We start from the raw sequence: 15657 nt of genomic DNA, 5'->3' as shown, positions 1-15657 counted from the left end.
CCTGCTGAGCCAATCTGAGAACCAGGAGTGGGGACACATTTTACTTCTGATCAAGGGCAGCGTCACCCCCCACCCCCCATGGTAGTGTTCTGGCTTCTGCTTTCTGCAAAAAAGGAAGCTGTCACCAAGAAAGTGTGGGTCCTCTGGAGTCCCCTGAAGTGCTGAACCTGTGACCAGCGGGAGGTGCAGACACCCAACCCAAGGTGCCTGGCGGCAGCTAACAATCCCCTTTGAGAGCAGGCGTGGGGTCAGGGGACACCGCGCCGGGGCGCATGCCCACAGGGCTTGACTGGAGCTCGGTTTTTTGCCTGATACCTTCTGGGAAGACCTGGAAGCAGTCGTGCAACTTGAAATGCCGAGGCCCCAAAGACGCTGACAGCCACCCCACCGGGACCTGCCCGGCACCCAGTCCGGCCCCTCGGAGCCCTGGCTGTGAGCTGGCCGAGGGAGGAGGGTGCAGGGGCTGCCGAGGGCCAGGGCCCGGCATTTGCAGATGCAGGAGGGAGAGGAGAGCTGCAGCCAGTGCCTGGCCGGCAGCAGGGGGGACTCGCCTCAGGATCGGGGCTCCTGAGGACGGATCCCTGGCTCCTGACATTTCTGTGATTCCAAGAAAAAAGGGAGGAGAGAGGGGAAAGCTGGCTGGGGTGGGGGGTGACGGGAAAACCAGAACAAATTCAGAAATGAGTTTTATTCTCCTGACTAAGGCCGCAGAAACCGACTCCCGGGTCCCCCAACACCCAGGGGACTGAGTTAACTCCTGTGGCAAATGCTGCTGCTCACCCTCCAGAGACGGCAGCCCTCTCGCCTGCCCGAGAGAATCTCGGCGTGGGTGGGGTCTGAGGAGGGCCCGTCCCTGACCCCACGGAGCTGCTCTTACGGCCAGTTGTCCTTGCTGACCAGGACGGAGGGTTTCCTTGGACCTGGGACCTTTAGTGCTATCTGGTGGTCACCCCACTGGGAGCTGGGGCAATGGCGGGGGACACTGATGGTGCTGGTGAACCCCCTTTTCAAACCACCCTTGCAGGCTGAGCCGGGGCATGGGGCCCCAGAGAGGGTAGTGGTCAGGGGCAGGAACTGTGGGTCCTTCTCTCTGATCACCCCCTTGCTGAGAAGGAGCTTAGAACCCCACCTGGGGGCCCCTCTGCCACCTGTTCTGCTCTGCCGTGGCCTCGGGGCCCAGGAGCGTGCTCCCTGCCAGGCTCTGTTTAAATGGATGAGCACGGGGAGACGCATCGCCCCCCGGGAATCTGGAATCACTTAAACCACTCCATCCTCGCACTCGGAGGCCACTTAGAGCCTCCCCAACGTGGCCCTTGGCTGCAGGGCCTCGGCGCCCATCCTAGGGTGGCTTGGTCCTCATTTTTCCAAGAACAGAAATTGAGGCTGTTTCTCCTCCCCCAAGCCCCTTAGGAAGAGACCAGCGTCCAGAATACTATGAACAATTTCCGCAGCCAGAGGTGGAGACCCGGCCGGGCCCAGGGCCTGCCCAGCCCCCTCCCCGCCCCGCTAGCCTCCTTTCCTTCCCGCCCGGTCTTCCTTTCACCTGTCCATTTTTGAAGAGGAAAAGCTTAGGGAACATTATCAACTGCCTCCCATGTGGAGGCAAGGCCAGCCAGGCCAGGTGGGGGCAGGACCGTGCCCCTCGCTGGCTCCTGACTACCCTCAGCAGGCAGCGCTGTCAAGGAACTCATCGGATGGAAAAAAGAAGGTTTTTCGGGTGTCGGAGAGAGGCTGAGCGCGAACCCAAGGTGGCCCTCTAACAGCGGGCGGCCTCCCGGGGAGATGACACGCACATTTAAATCCCGTGATGGGGCTGGGCCTGCGCGTGTTGGGCCTGTCACCCGTGCATGCTGGAAACGTGGAGGGCCCGGCCCATGTTCCACAAGGTGCCCCGTGCCACCCCTGAGCCACCAGAGCAGCAACAGGAGAAGCAGTGGTGGCTCTGGGGACACCAGCCCATTCCTGGACTGTGGAGACCCCTGGTGGGGCCGTCCTAAGTTCCCGGCAAACCCCTCCCTCTGCGGGCTGCTGTTCTTCCCCGTTTTTGTGTCCCCGTCCTGGTGTTTTCTTTTTCTAATTGTCCCAACAGAGGGACTAGAAAGTTGCGCTGGGGAACAGGAACTCCTCGCCAGAGTTGGGGAGAGAGGGGATCTTGGAGTCAGAAGGGGCTTCTGGGAATTCCCAGCCCTGCTCCACGGGGCCCCCTAGGGAGTGGGGATGCCTGCAAGCTCACAGGGTCTAGAAACATCTTTCCAGTCAGTGCTGTTCACAGGAGGTTGCTTTTCTTGGAAGTATCTTTGAAATTCACTATTTTTTTTAAATTGCCAGAGGGCACATGCACTATCCAGAGTGAGAGAGGGAGGGAGCACCCCCAGTGGGGTATGGTCACACTGCAATCCCTTTCCCATTTCGCCACCCTGTCAGGATTCGGGGTGCACATGCACATGTGCTGGGGTGTTGTACAGGCTGCTGTGACAGGGACAGAACTGCGCTCGGCCATGTGAGGGCGGTCTCCCTTACCCGCTAGGCTATGGGGCCAGTCCCTCCTTGGAAGGACGTGGGGATTTTCCTGTGTCACAGCCCCTGAGGACAGTTAGTGGTCAAAGCCCCTGCCCTCCTGAGGCCTCCACTCGGGCAAGAGCCCAGGGCCTCCCGCAGACTGGGAGAGGTCCCAGGAAAAGGATGCTCACCTAGCCTCCTGCGCCCTGCAGGGACCTCGGCTTGCTGAGGAGGATGAAAACTTCTTTGGTGACACAGGCGGCTGGGAGGGAGGCGTCGGAGGGCTCTCTCCTCTCCCGGGCCCCAGGGCAGAGTCCTTGGGCAGCTGGTCATAGCTCCAGGCTGTAGGCTGCTGGTCTGGGGACAGCGTCTGCTTCACGTGCAGGGACAGCGGCTGCCCGAAAGGCCCCACCCCCATGTAGTTGGGGTTGATGATGTCAGTGATGCTGGAGCTGCCACCCAGAGGGGCCCTGCGGGGAGACACATGCAGTCACACCCAAGGTCCCCCTCCCCTTCTGGGGTCAGCGCCAACGACCCCTCAGGCCCTTCTCAACTCCTTTATTTATTTATTTATTTATTTATTTTGAAATCACCCGCCTCCCAGGGGATGGCCATGCTGCAGCCCCTCTCCTCCATTCTCTTGGGATCTGGGGCATGCACGCACACATGCCCAGCATGATCTTTCAAGCCAGCAGGTCCGGTCCGGGCCTTGAACCAAGGTTGACCATGTGGGAGTTCAGTGCCTTAGCCACCCCTGCTCTCAGAAGTCATATTTGATGGACGAGACTGACGAAGAGCCAGCTCAGCGGCAGAGACCCTGAGGTGTACAGTGCTGAACTTTGAAGGTGAGCGGAAGGGCAGAGAGAGACCTGCAGGAGGGGTGAGGCCTGCCTGGGGTGGCCGGGGAAGGCCTGTCTGAGATGAGAAAGTAAGCAGGTGAGAGAGAAGGGAGGGAAGAAGGTTCCGGCAGTGCTAAGACCAAGTGCAAAGACCTAAGGCGGGACGGGCTTGGCCTCTGAGTCGGGCAACGATCTCGCGAGAACTGCTGAGCTCTGAGAGCACAGGGTCTGGGAACACTGCTCCAGCGGCCTGGGTCCGAGCCACATCTCACGCCTGTTTGCCAATGCCTGCGTGCGAAATAAATGCCAGTTCTAACGCTGGTCCAGATGGAAAAGGATTTGCTCACCTACACGGACCCTGACTCTAGAAGCAAGCAAGCACGTACAGGCCCCAGTGCGCTCATGACAATCATGGAAGAAGCGGACTGGAAGGGAATAGGAGTGAGATCTGCAGGCTCGTGGAAAATGCAGGTGATAAAAAGACTTGCACAGGTTTCAGATTTGTTTGCACCAACTTCCCCGGCCACATGGGGTTGCGGTCACAAGACCGTGGAGCCCCCATTTCCCATCCTTGCCCCAGTGCACCTTCTCTGGGACCTGGGGCGACAGAGCCACGCGGGTTTGCGATCCTCAGCCAGCCCCTGCGTACCTGTTGGAAGGTTCCCACTGCTTCATGGGGTCGTGGCTGGTGAGGCTCTTCAGGGACCTGGGACCACTGGACTCATCCCGTTCAGTCTTCACAAAGTCTGGAAGGAAAGGGTCAGAAAATAGCACATGAGGGCCCAGCCACATGCAAAGGGCTTTCCATTTGCAGGACGAAACTGAACTGGGAACAACAGCTACCTGGTGGTGGTGGTGGTGGGGGCGATTAAGCAAGATTTTGAGGCCTCTGCGATTGATTGGCTATGCCTGCTTTGACTCCAGGGGGGAGGAGTTGGCATGTGTGAGCCAAGGTTGTTATTTCATGTGACGCTGCCAACTTGTAGGTCTCAGCGAGGGACAAAGCAGGAGAATAAGCAGCTAGCACGGTAGCTCCACGGGGCACTTGGTCCACAAAGCCAACCTGCTCAGGGGCTTAACGGGGAGCCGAGACCCCCATTCTCATTTCTGACTCGCGTGTGGTCACAGAGGTGCTGAGTCCCCATCACCCCATCCCACTGTCCTGCTAGGGAAAGGGGCTCTCACAGGGCAGAGGAAAGAGCCCTATCCACGGGAGGCTGCACCCTGGGTGGGCTGCTGCCTCCGCTGGTGCGGGGAGGAGGGGCAGGGACGCCCTCTGTGGGCGGGAGGCCAGGACGCCTGCGAGTTCCAGCCTGGCGCTAGGTGAACCTGCACTTTCACTTTGGCCTAACCACGTACTGAGTATGTGACTGGTGGCCAACCACTTAACCATTCTATGCCTCAACTTCCCCATCTACCAAACCAGGACAAAAACACTTGGCTCACAGGGCTGTTGTAAGATGACATTTAGGGGCCTGCAGGTGGTGTGGTGGTTAAGGGTGCTGGATTCCCACATGGCTGACTGTGGTTCGAGTCCCGGACCTGATCCCGTTGTAACTGTGCCAGCATGACTAAGGCGAAGCACAGAGACTCCCGGTGGCCATGAGGTCATCCTGCTCCCCTTACAGAACCCAGCCAGTGGCGGCTCTGAAAGACTCCTTGCCACTTCCCCTCCCACTCGTCGCTTCGGTCTGTGAATCATCCTGAGCGCTGTCAGACCTCGGCACACGTTTTTCAGGAGATCGACCTCGGCCCTGGTCGGGAAGTCTTTGGCCTGCCTTACTTCGCCTCAGTGCTCCCCCTAGGTGACGGGTGTGTGTGGTGCAGGGAGTGATGTGGAAGGGCAGAAGCCCTGCTGGGGCCTGGACGGGGTGTGGGTGCTCAGGGGGGCATGTCAGTAGATGTGGGTGGACGCCACAGGGCCGAGCAGGGATCACACAGGAAATTCCTTATTTTTTTAAGAGAGAGATTTTTTTGCTACAGAGTGTGTGTGCTCACCGGAGATACAGAGACAGAAAGCAATAAATCAGGGGGGACGGCCACACTGCAATCTCTTCTCTTTTCTCTTCTCAGGATTTTGAGCACGCAAGCACACGCGCCTGGTGTGAATTTAAGGTGCTGGGTCTTGAAACCAGCAGTTAGCGTAATGGCTATGTTGCTGGACTCCCATGTAGTCGACCGCTGTTCGCGTCCCGGACTTGGTGGCTTAAAACTCACACTGGGCGCATGTGCATGCATGCCCAAGATCCCGAGAGGAGAATGGAGGAGAAGGGATTATGGCATGACCATCCCCCCTGGGGGGTGATTTCTCACTTTCTGTCTCTCTCTGTCTGTCTGGCGAGCGCACGCGCCCTATAGCAAAAACCTCTCCAAAAAAAAAAGGGTCTGGGTCTGGAACATGGTCCACTATGTGGGAGTCCAGTGATGTAACTATTACGCCATTTGCTGGTCTCTCACACGGGAAATTCTATCTCTCACGGTCGCCCTGGCTTTAGGAAAGACCAGTTAGCAGTGGGCAGGTTTACTTGGTAGTCTTGGTCCTTCCTGTGACAGAAGGGCTCCCGGGGAGTGACAGGGCCTAAAGGCTGATAGGAGGTGAGTGTGGGGTCCCTGAAAAACCGCAAAGGGACCTTGAGGACCTTCGAGTCCTTGAGGCTCGAAGCTGCCTGGGGTGGGAGAGAGCATCTCTGCTGCCGGGGTCGGAAAATTCTCAGGTCAAGACAGGTTGGGCCAGACCGTCTCTGAGCTCCTCTCCCAGGGCTCCTCTCCCAGGCTGGACGCTGCCCCGTGGACGAGTGCGACAGCGCTGCTGGCCAAAGCACCTCCCGGCCCTGGCCCGTGCTAGAGGGAGCGTGGAGGCGCCCACTTACCGTAGAGCTTCTCCCTCTTCTTGCCTTGGGAGGTCTGCAGCTTGATCTCCCCCCGGAAGTGGCCTGTCATCTCTCCGTGGTGGGTGAGAGGTGTGTAGATGGGGAGCTGCATCTCCGTGGCCTCTAACCGAAGAGCAATGCAGCCCTCGCCTGGGGGGAGAGGGGACAACAGCCGCGTCAAGCCCGGCCAGTGCACAGGAGGAACACTGAGCGCTGGCTGCGGACTCAGCTCTACCGTGCAGGGCAGTTCTTCCACGACGGCCCAGACAGCAATTGTGGTTATTATCTTTTAAAGTTTATTATTTATGCACCCCTGACAAGCCCCGGCCCTGTGATCCACCCTTAGCTCAGCCAGCCCGGATCACGGGCACACACATGCCTAGTGTGCTCAGGAGGTCTCCACACTTCAACCGGGGACCTCCCCATGCGGGGCGACCTCCCAGAGCTTGGTGCTTGACCACTGTGCCACCGCTCTGCCTCCGGGCAAGGAGCATTTCATCCACCCTGTGGAACAAGGCCTCAGCAATTCGGGCCAACGTCTCAAAACTTACACCAAATGAACTCCACGTGGATTAGTCTAAAAGAAGGAACGCAGTTATAGACAAGCAGCAGACAGACGGTTCAGTACGGAGCCAGTTGCCGTAGGGATGGTCACGTCCCAAGGTTTGAAACAACGCAGGGAACGACAAAACAAGAATGGCAGGTGAGAGGATGTGCATGTTCGAAACTCCTGCACAGAGAAAGGAGGTACGCTGAGAAGGAAACCGGAAGGGCACGAGCAACCAGCTTCAGACAGGGGCGCATGATCCGAACCCCATGAGAACGCCTCAAAGTCAAGGCCCCAGCAGAGGAAGAAGCTGACGTCTCACACAGAAAGCGCTGCTGCTGCTTAATTTCAGCAAGTGGAAAACAGAACGAAGGAAGCACCACGTGCTCTCTTGCAGAGAAGTCTTCGCAAATCGGAAGGGAGGAAAATAGCACCCGATGTGAGGAGGGGTCCGTGTGCACAACCGGCCTGCACATGTGGGCGTGGGAAGGTCGACCGGGAGCTGTTACAGCAGTCAGGTTGCGGATAAACGCCAAGAATCACAAACATATTTAACCCCTCCGACCAGAAGAGACGGGAACTCATCCTAAAGAGATGCTCCAGAAGGATAAAAAACGTGACTGAAGGAAACTGTCCACAAAGGGAATGATCTCAGTGTGACCGACAACACGAGCAAGAGCAACCGGGGGTGAGGGGCGCAGTAACAATGATACTTTGATGGATCAGGTGACCTTTGGAGTATTATGCAGCCATGAAAAGGCAGGTCTTGAAGACTGTGTAGGAGGAACATGGAAAGCATTTATCATCTCATACCAGGTGAGAGAAGCAGAAATAACATATGAAAACCACGCGTGCACCATGGTCTAGTGCCTACAGGAGCCAGATCCCACCTGGCTGACTGCATGGTTGGAATCCCAGCCTCAGTTGCTTTAAAAACACACCAGGCATGTGAGTGTGGGTGCCCACAATATTGACAGGAGAAGGAAATGGAGAACAGATTATGGCATGGTCATGCCCCATTGGGGGGGGTGCTTTCTTCTTGTCTGTTTCTCTTTGGTGAGTGCACATGCCCAACAGCCCCCCCTGAACACACACACACACACACACACACACACACACACACACAGTATGAAAATCTATGTATGTCCTGTGGAAACAGGAACCCAAAATAAAAATGACTGCAATACTGGGGAATTAGACTGATCGATGACTTTTTTCCTTTTTACTGTTAGGATACACTGTTGGTGAATTGAGTATAAAAATGAAGAACCAGAGGAGGACTCGAGTATTGAGCAGGAGAATGGAAGGGCTGCTTCATGTGCTGCCTGCTTCCTGCCACTGAAGCTTCTGACATCCCATGTGGACCGTCTCATCCCCTCCTGAGGCGGGGAGCAAGCCAATGCCATTCTCACTGCAGTGCACGGATGTCCTCTGGGCCACTCTGTCCCCAGGACACTGTGCAGGCTTTACTGGTCAGCTCTCCTGCCACATCTGGTATCATGGCCCCGTGGTCTCCCCAGTCTGATCTCTTCCGACGATGTCCCCAACGCCGCAGCCTTTTGGTTCCCCTCCTGACGGGGCCATTCAGACAACACAAGCTGGTAGGAACCCTCCATTGTGTCGCTGTACTGGCCTGCACTCAGTTTCTCTGCCGTGAGCTTTACTGTTATTACGGTGCCCTGCAAGGGTAAAGGGCCAGGGAACCTGGGACAGACTCCCCACCTGTCTGTTTCAGCCTAAATTAACATATGTTAAGATTAAGTTAGTATTAAGTCAAATTAGCTTTAGTAACATAGTTTAAGGCTAGTTTTACGTAAATACTCCTTGTTAAAGCTACAGGTCAAAGTAACTTGTATTAGGCCAAATTAGCACAAGAATTCACTGACTAACAGACAAAGAATTCAGCAAATCAATACAGGGACCTGTGGGTTAACAGAGGAAGGACGGATCTGGCTAACAGAGACAAGATAAACAAACCTGAAGGCTCCAGGGGGAAGAGTAACTACCTTAGCTGAAAGTTCTTCTCTGGTCCGAGGCAAGCAAGGGATAGTGCCTAATTACAAGCAGTTTCTCCCCTGTGCGCTGTTAACTATGAAAAACTGCTAATAAAACACCCTGTGTTGTCTCCTGAGCTACAAGACCCTCTCACCCAAAAAGGCCCTGTCCGGTCATCAAGATTTAAGAAGGAAATGCACCAGACAAATAGACGCCTTCGCCCTGAGAACTGTAATTGATTATTCCTAATCACACGAGACAGACATCATGTTTTATGATTATTGTTCCTGTGCCTTCAATTCTCTGTTTCGTAGAGTAAATCTTTTATTTCCCCCTCACCCCTCCTACTTCTGTAAGACACCCCTCAATAAATACGTGTGTTTGACGGCTGGTAGCGCAGCAGCCTGGAGCTAACTCTAGCTGTGGCCGGCTAAGAACACGCTAAAAGGCATTGAGGCCTTAGTCTAATTTTTGTTTCTGTTCACCTGCGCCGTCTCCAGCGCGTCAACCCACCCCCGCCGAGGTTGGACCCCGGCACCCTCCTTCCTCTCTGGCTGTGCCTTTGCCTGTGGCTCGCTGTTGACGCAGCGCGGGAAGTAGACCCGCCATTAACCCAGCTGCTCAGACCAGGGTGCAGGGTCGTCATGACTCGCCACCTCCTGACTCCCAAGTGCATTTCCCAGCTCTCTAGCCTCCTCTCCCCTTTTCACTGTCACTGCCTTCATCCTGGCTCCCGCATTTCCCATCTTGATCACTGCAGCCATGCTATCTCGGTGGGATTTTCAATAGCTCCCTACTGTCTTCGGGAGAAGGTCTCACACCTAGATGGCTTGTAAGGTTCCTGCCTCCAGCCACTCTCTGGCCACCTGCCCTCTCACCCTATGCTCTAGCCGCGCTGAATGCCACATGCGAGAGTGAACCTGACACTGGCCAGGAGCCACAGGGCCCTGGTCCCTCAGGTGGGCCAGTCGGGGGAGCCACAGTCTGGTCCCAGAGCACTGGGCAGTTCCCATCACCTCAACCCTATTTCATGACTGAACCAAATGTCTCTGGCTGAGGAGATGGTTCTCATGCAGAGGGCAGCCGCAGGGGACAGAAGTGACAGCCCATTTCACACCTGAGCAGGTGTTTTAGAGACCCGTGTAGCAGAGAGGGCCTGCAGCCCAGTACTTGTAGGCTCAGGAGCCTGCTGGGGTGTGCGAGGCGCAGGGCGGTGCAGGCAGACCCGGGCTCAAGTCCGGGTTCTAGGGCTCAGCTACTACCACCTGTGCGCCTTGGGCAAGTCCCCTGACCCCTCTCTGTTTACTCATCGAGAGAACAGTTCCTGTTTCGTAAGGCCTTGTCAGGATTCAGCCAAGTGGGACCTGCCAGGCGCCGGGCTCAGCACCAGCAGGAGAGCCTTGGCAGAAGGCAGACAGAGGCATGGCGGCGGCCTGCGGTGCCCAGGAGCCTGCAGGGCAGGAAGGGCGGCTCTGGGAGGGGGAAGGCAGAGCAGAACAGGGCAGGGAGAGGCCACTGGGCTGGTCTGGAGGACCACTGCCACTGCCCCTCCGCTCCGGGGCCTGGGTGGAGGGCAGGGGCGGGTCTGTCCTGGACCTACCGTAGGACTCATCACTGTCGGAGGACTTGATGCTGATCAGGATGTGCTGGTCCAGCAGGTACTCGGGGTCGGAGATGATGGGCTTCAGCTGCACAGAGAGGGGTACGGGATGAGGGACAGGTGGGGGCAGGAGGACTCCACATGCTCTGATCGACCCATTTGGGTCCCTGCTCTCCACGCCCAAGAGCGGGAAGGAGCCCGGCAGGGCAGGGGTCAGCTGTCCATGCTGTCCTTACCCCCACCCCAGGCCTCCCACGTTGGGCTGTGCTCCCAGGCCACAGGCAGAGGGCCCGGCCCCCGGGCACCCCGTGCCCACAACCTCCCTTCCCTCCCCTCCACTACAGTGTGAGCATCCCCCCAGTTCATGTGTCAAACTTAGGTCGTGATGGACTGAGGGGGCGAAGGCCTAGTCTGATTATGGGGTTGAAAGGTGGGCCTCCGGGAAGAGATGAGAGTTAGACTAATCAGGTGGCCCTAATGGGGGCGGCCGTGAGTTCTGGTGGGCTCCTAGGGCGAGGGAAGGAGACTGGAACAGATGCCAGGGACACAGTGGCTCTGCCCTGCTCTGCAAGACGCCCACTGGGGCCCGGACCTCGGACCTTCAAACCGTGAGCCGAATAAGCTATTTTTATAAACAGTCGCAAGCGTTTTCTGTTAGTAGCAACAAAATGGACTTTGTGTGTCCCGGGGTCATGGGGGAGGGGCAGGCTGACACGGGACTGGGCCCAGGAACCAGGTTTGGAAGGACCCTGCACCCTTCTGCCAAGCTCCCCCAGCAGGACACAGCCCTTCCAGAGGCCCCTCCAGGACTGGGGAGGTGCAACCTCTGGGCACGCCCCCAACAAAGCCCCCTCCCTGTTGCCTGCAGTGTCTTGTGGGTTGCTGGGGGTGGGGTTCAGTGAGTGACTGACAGACTCAAGCATCCTGCCCCTCTCTCCAACTCCCTGCTGCCAGGGATCTTTTGGAGCCAGGAACTGCTGCTCCTGAGGCCTGGCTGCTTGGTCAGGGCTGTGCTGAAGCCAGGCTTAGTATGTGACCTCCGACCTCCCCAGTGCACACAGGGAGCACCACTCCACGCCGGCCACCGTCTGCGGCTTTTCACTACCCAAGGCTGCTCTGTGATGACTCAGCCCAGAAGGGCCTAGTATAAGTGTAGGCGCTGTCCACTGTCCCCCCTCCCTCTCACGGACATTGAGACGCCCCTGGGCAGAGCCGTGGGAATCGTGCTGACCAGCAGGATGGACGGGCCATCTCTCCACTCAGAAAGTTCCAGAATGACTGACTGAAAGCTGCAGCAGGGGCTCTGGGACAATCCAGAGTCTGTGACCACACCAACCACTCAGCTCACTGACCACGTCTGACTCCAAGCTAGACGGGGCCAGGGCCGGGGGCTGAGGACATGGAGGGCCCTGCCCCACCTGGGTGCTCAGGGGAGTGAGGTATTTGAACATAAAGTCACAGTGTGGGGTGGCGGCAGGGAAGGAGACTCTCCTGGGAGCTGAGCAAAGACTTAGAGGTGCAGAGGAGAGGCTGTCAGGGGCAGAGGTGGGTGGAGAATTTGGAGGCAGACTGGAGCAAAGGCTGCCTTCTAGAACAGCTGCAGACCGAGGGGGCTCGCCTCGCTGGGCACCAGAGAGGCAGCCAGACAAAGGGTCCCAGGATCAGTGGGCATTCGGAAGGTCCAACACTTTGGGGTACCTCACCAGAAAGATAGGAGGGCAAAGACCCCAGGGGGTGGCAGTGGGAGAAGGGGAGGGGACAGAGGAAGAGGAGCAGCAAGACCCAGTGACAAGACATGGGGAGTGGAGGAAGACAGGGTGTCCTAAAGGGCCCACAGTTGGACAGGGGCTGGTGGACGTGCTCTGGGAACAGGGATGCTGGCGTCTGGCCCGCACCTGCAGGTCCGGCTGGGAGCAGAGAGGAGGTGCAGGAGAATGGAGGGTGAGGCAGAAAGTTCCCCTTGGTAACAAGAGCCCCAGGCTCAGGGGCCTGAATACAGTCCAGGATGGGGACATCTTACAACTGTTCCGGTGTCTCAGATCAGAGCCAGCTGAGCTGGCCAAGGCCTCTAAAGAATTTGGAATTGCTCCAGAATATGGAGAACCTGGAGCTCAGACACTTGCTGTACCCCGAGACGCCACATCCTCCTCAGGAGGCCATGAGTCTTCTAATCAGCCATGAGCACCAGTGTGGGCAGCCCCGCTCTGAGACCTGCCCACAACCCACCCCGCCTGAGAGGATGGCCCTCCACCAGTCTAGGACTGTCCTTTGGAGCTCCCCTTGGGGCTACCCCTATGAGGAAACCTTCAAGGGGGTTCTGAGTCCCCACCTCCACGATGGGTCTGCCAACCCTGGACTCCCTTTCTCCATACGCTCCCCTGTGATGGAGAAGGACACGGTGTCCTACTGCTCGCTCTGGCCAGTGATGACGTCCAGTAAGCGTGTACACATGACAGCGAGCACCACCGCCATCAGCTCACTGTCGGAAACAGTTTTGGTACAAGTCTATTTTGGGGCCAGCAGGTGGCATGATGGTTAAGGCGCTGGATCCCACAACACCAACTCTGAGGTTCTAGTCCCAGACCCAGCAGCTTGAAGAACACACTGGGTGTGTGTGTGTGTGTGCATGCATGCCTACCATCCTGAGAGAGAAGGAGAAGGAATTTTGGCATGGCCACCCCCCCCCAGGGGGGAGAGGTCTCACTTTTCTTGTCTCTGTGTCTCTCTATCTCTCTTTGGCAAGTGCATGTGCTCTGTGGCAAAAAAAAAAAAAAAAGACTAAAAACAAAATGTACTTTTCTACCATAAAGAGGAATGTCTTCCCACGGGACACAGACATGTCACGGCTCATGGTCAGGAGCCAGCAGACTCCTTCTGCCTCTGCTTCATCCCGTGAGCCAGCACAGACTAGGCTAATGAACACAGAAGGGCAGGCGGGACCTCAGGGGTTGGGGCCTGGGCTGTCACTATTGTCACCATGAACAGACCTCTCCCGGCTTGGCACCTCAGCTTCCTTTTGGCAAAGTCACGTGGTTAATGAGTCGATCTCTAGACCCCTTCTCTGACCCATTAGGGGACAGAAAGCCATTTAGGAACACTGGGGCCACTTGTCTCACTGCTGAGAATGTGCCCTGGCTACCTTGGACAGAGTGTGCTTGAGCTGGGGCAGGCTGAGGCTGGTCCTGCTGCACTGGGTCGGGGAGGAGGCGGAGTTTCTGCTCCCAGGGCTCGGCTGCCTGCCGGCCAGGACTGCCACCCCGGCAAGCACGACATTCCCCGGGGAATGTCCTCTTCCTGAATTACCTTCGGAAGGGTCTCCCCAAACTTCACCACCAGCTCCCCTTCACTTCCGTCTTCATTTTCTCCCTCCTGACTCTTGACAAAACCTGTCGGAGGACAAGAAGTTGGTTTCCAGGAAGCAGACAGGAAGGACCCCCGCCAGGCTGGGGACTAGGCTGTGCCTCCTTTTTTATTTTGAGGGGCATCAGCATCCTCTGAGTCGGCTTTGCTGGGGACCTGGTGCTGTGTAGGAGGTGGTCATTTGCCAACACAGGCTAGTTAGTTATTTTTAGTTATTTTTAGGAAACTCAGAGAGGTTTCCCCTCCTTCTCAGCTCCTCTGCGACACACCGGGCAACAAAGAAACCATCACATCACAGGCAAGATTAGGAAACATGACAGCTCGTCCCCCCGTCCCCGCCACTCAAGACAGCAGCCTTTTGAAATTCTAATTTAAGCTTCCTAATATGCTGTTTCCATAGAAATCTATGCAAATGTCTCCATCGGTTATTAAAAACACCCGCACAAAATCCTCCTCGTGTTTGGAGCTGCTTTGACCCCGCTTGGCAATCCAGGGCTTGGGGACTCGGTGGCGGAAGCGCCTCTGTGATCGAGGCTTGGGTCTGACTGAGTTGGAGAAGTCGGGGGTGGGGTGCAGACTGGTATGGGGGCACATGCTTCTTTGCGAGATTTCTGGAAGCACCCCAGGCTTGCCTCCCTCTGTGAAGTTGAGGTTCCCCCTTCCCTCCCCACCACTCTCCAGACCAGAGAGGCAAGGAGAGTGAGAAACCACACGTCTCTCACCGCACAGCAGCTTTGGACGATATGCCCAGAAATGTCACCAGAAAGGGTGTCACCCAAACACAGTTTGTGCTCAGTGCTGCTGGCTAAGAGGAGGCTGTCCACTGTCCCCAGCCTCCTCTAGAATGCCACAGGCTCCTGAGGAAGATGCCTGAGATGCAGGCAGCTGGAGGGGCTGGGGCGACAGGGCCGTCTGGCATGTATGGCTCAGGCCGCAGCGCCAGCCTCCGTGAGCTCTGGGTTCCTCAGTGCCTGGCTCAGGGTGCTCCGGCTTGGTGGGATGGAGCCTCTGCTGGTTATAGCCTGCCTGGAGGGCACGGGGAGAGGACCCCCCCGCCTGGAGGGGTTGCCACATCAGTGGCTGTCCCTGCCCCGGCATTGGAGCAGCAGAACAGGCCACAGGGGGTTCCCCTTCACAGTAAGTGGGTGCCACAGGGGACCTCCACGGCAGCCCCACTTCTCTGACCCCCTCGGGCCCACCTGTGAGTCCTTTCCGGGGAGGACACGTGAAGAAAGCATTTCTAGTGGGCGCACTCACTCTCTAGGCAGCTCGAGTGGAACTCCAGGTAGAACTTGGTCTGCGACTTGGTCTTCAGTGTGGCGTAGCATCTGAGGAACTCGATCTGCCCTTGGCTGTCTGTAGTCCCCGGGCCTGTGGCAGGTGAGGCGAGGGCCCTTCACATCAGTTTCCCTGGCTCCTCACTCCCCATGCCAGCTCCTTCCCAGGGCCTGGGGAAGGTGAGCGTCCAGGGGGAAGAAGGGTAGGCTTCCCTGGGGTAAAGCTGCAAAAAGACCCACCACCCTCGCTGAGTCCCGCAGGATGGTCGTGGCCTTTCTGGGTCAGGGACTGGCCACAGTGGAGGGTGCAGAAGGAGGATGATGTCACGGAGTCAAGACTCTCTAGGGTGGTCACTGACACCGCATGGCTCAGAGTACCTAACCTCACTACCTTGGCCCCCTCCAGTTTGCGGTTCATGGCTCAAACATGCCCCACCTCTGAGGTCAGAAAGTGGAGGGCCTGCTCTTTCTCCCTGGGACACAGTCGCCCCACTCCTCTGGGCCGCAGCTCATCTGCACCGTTAACGTGTCTGTAACTGTTCATTTAGACGGTGCCTCACAAGACCCTCAGCTGGCTGAGACGGGTGTTCTGTCCTAAGGTGCGTTCTCAGCCACTTGAGAGCAAGGGCCAGTCTTTCCTTCCTCCAGTCCTCTCGTCCTTTCTAAACCC

The 15657-nt window shown here is 57.3% G+C and overlaps 1 protein-coding gene across 1 annotated transcript in view; it reads right to left on the bottom strand.

Annotated features, from left to right (window-relative positions):
- INPP5D (inositol polyphosphate-5-phosphatase D) overlaps window positions 1–15657 on the bottom strand; it is a 151916-nt gene that overhangs the window by 5604 nt on the left and 130655 nt on the right. The window contains exons 21-26 of the mRNA XM_027769352.1: window positions 14968–15081; window positions 13654–13736; window positions 10351–10438; window positions 6209–6358; window positions 3988–4084; window positions 2691–2969 (exon numbers count right to left, since the gene is read on the bottom strand). Coding sequence (XP_027625153.1) covers window positions 2691–2969; window positions 3988–4084; window positions 6209–6358; window positions 10351–10438; window positions 13654–13736; window positions 14968–15081 — 811 coding nt within the window. The remainder of the gene's footprint in view (window positions 1–2690; window positions 2970–3987; window positions 4085–6208; window positions 6359–10350; window positions 10439–13653; window positions 13737–14967; window positions 15082–15657) is intronic.

The sequence above is a fragment of the Tupaia chinensis genome, unplaced genomic scaffold (assembly GCF_000334495.1).
Source record: "Tupaia chinensis unplaced genomic scaffold, TupChi_1.0 Scaffold149383_1, whole genome shotgun sequence".
Taxonomy (NCBI): domain Eukaryota; kingdom Metazoa; phylum Chordata; class Mammalia; order Scandentia; family Tupaiidae; genus Tupaia; species Tupaia belangeri.
This window is presented reverse-complemented; position numbering and strand designations above follow the sequence as displayed.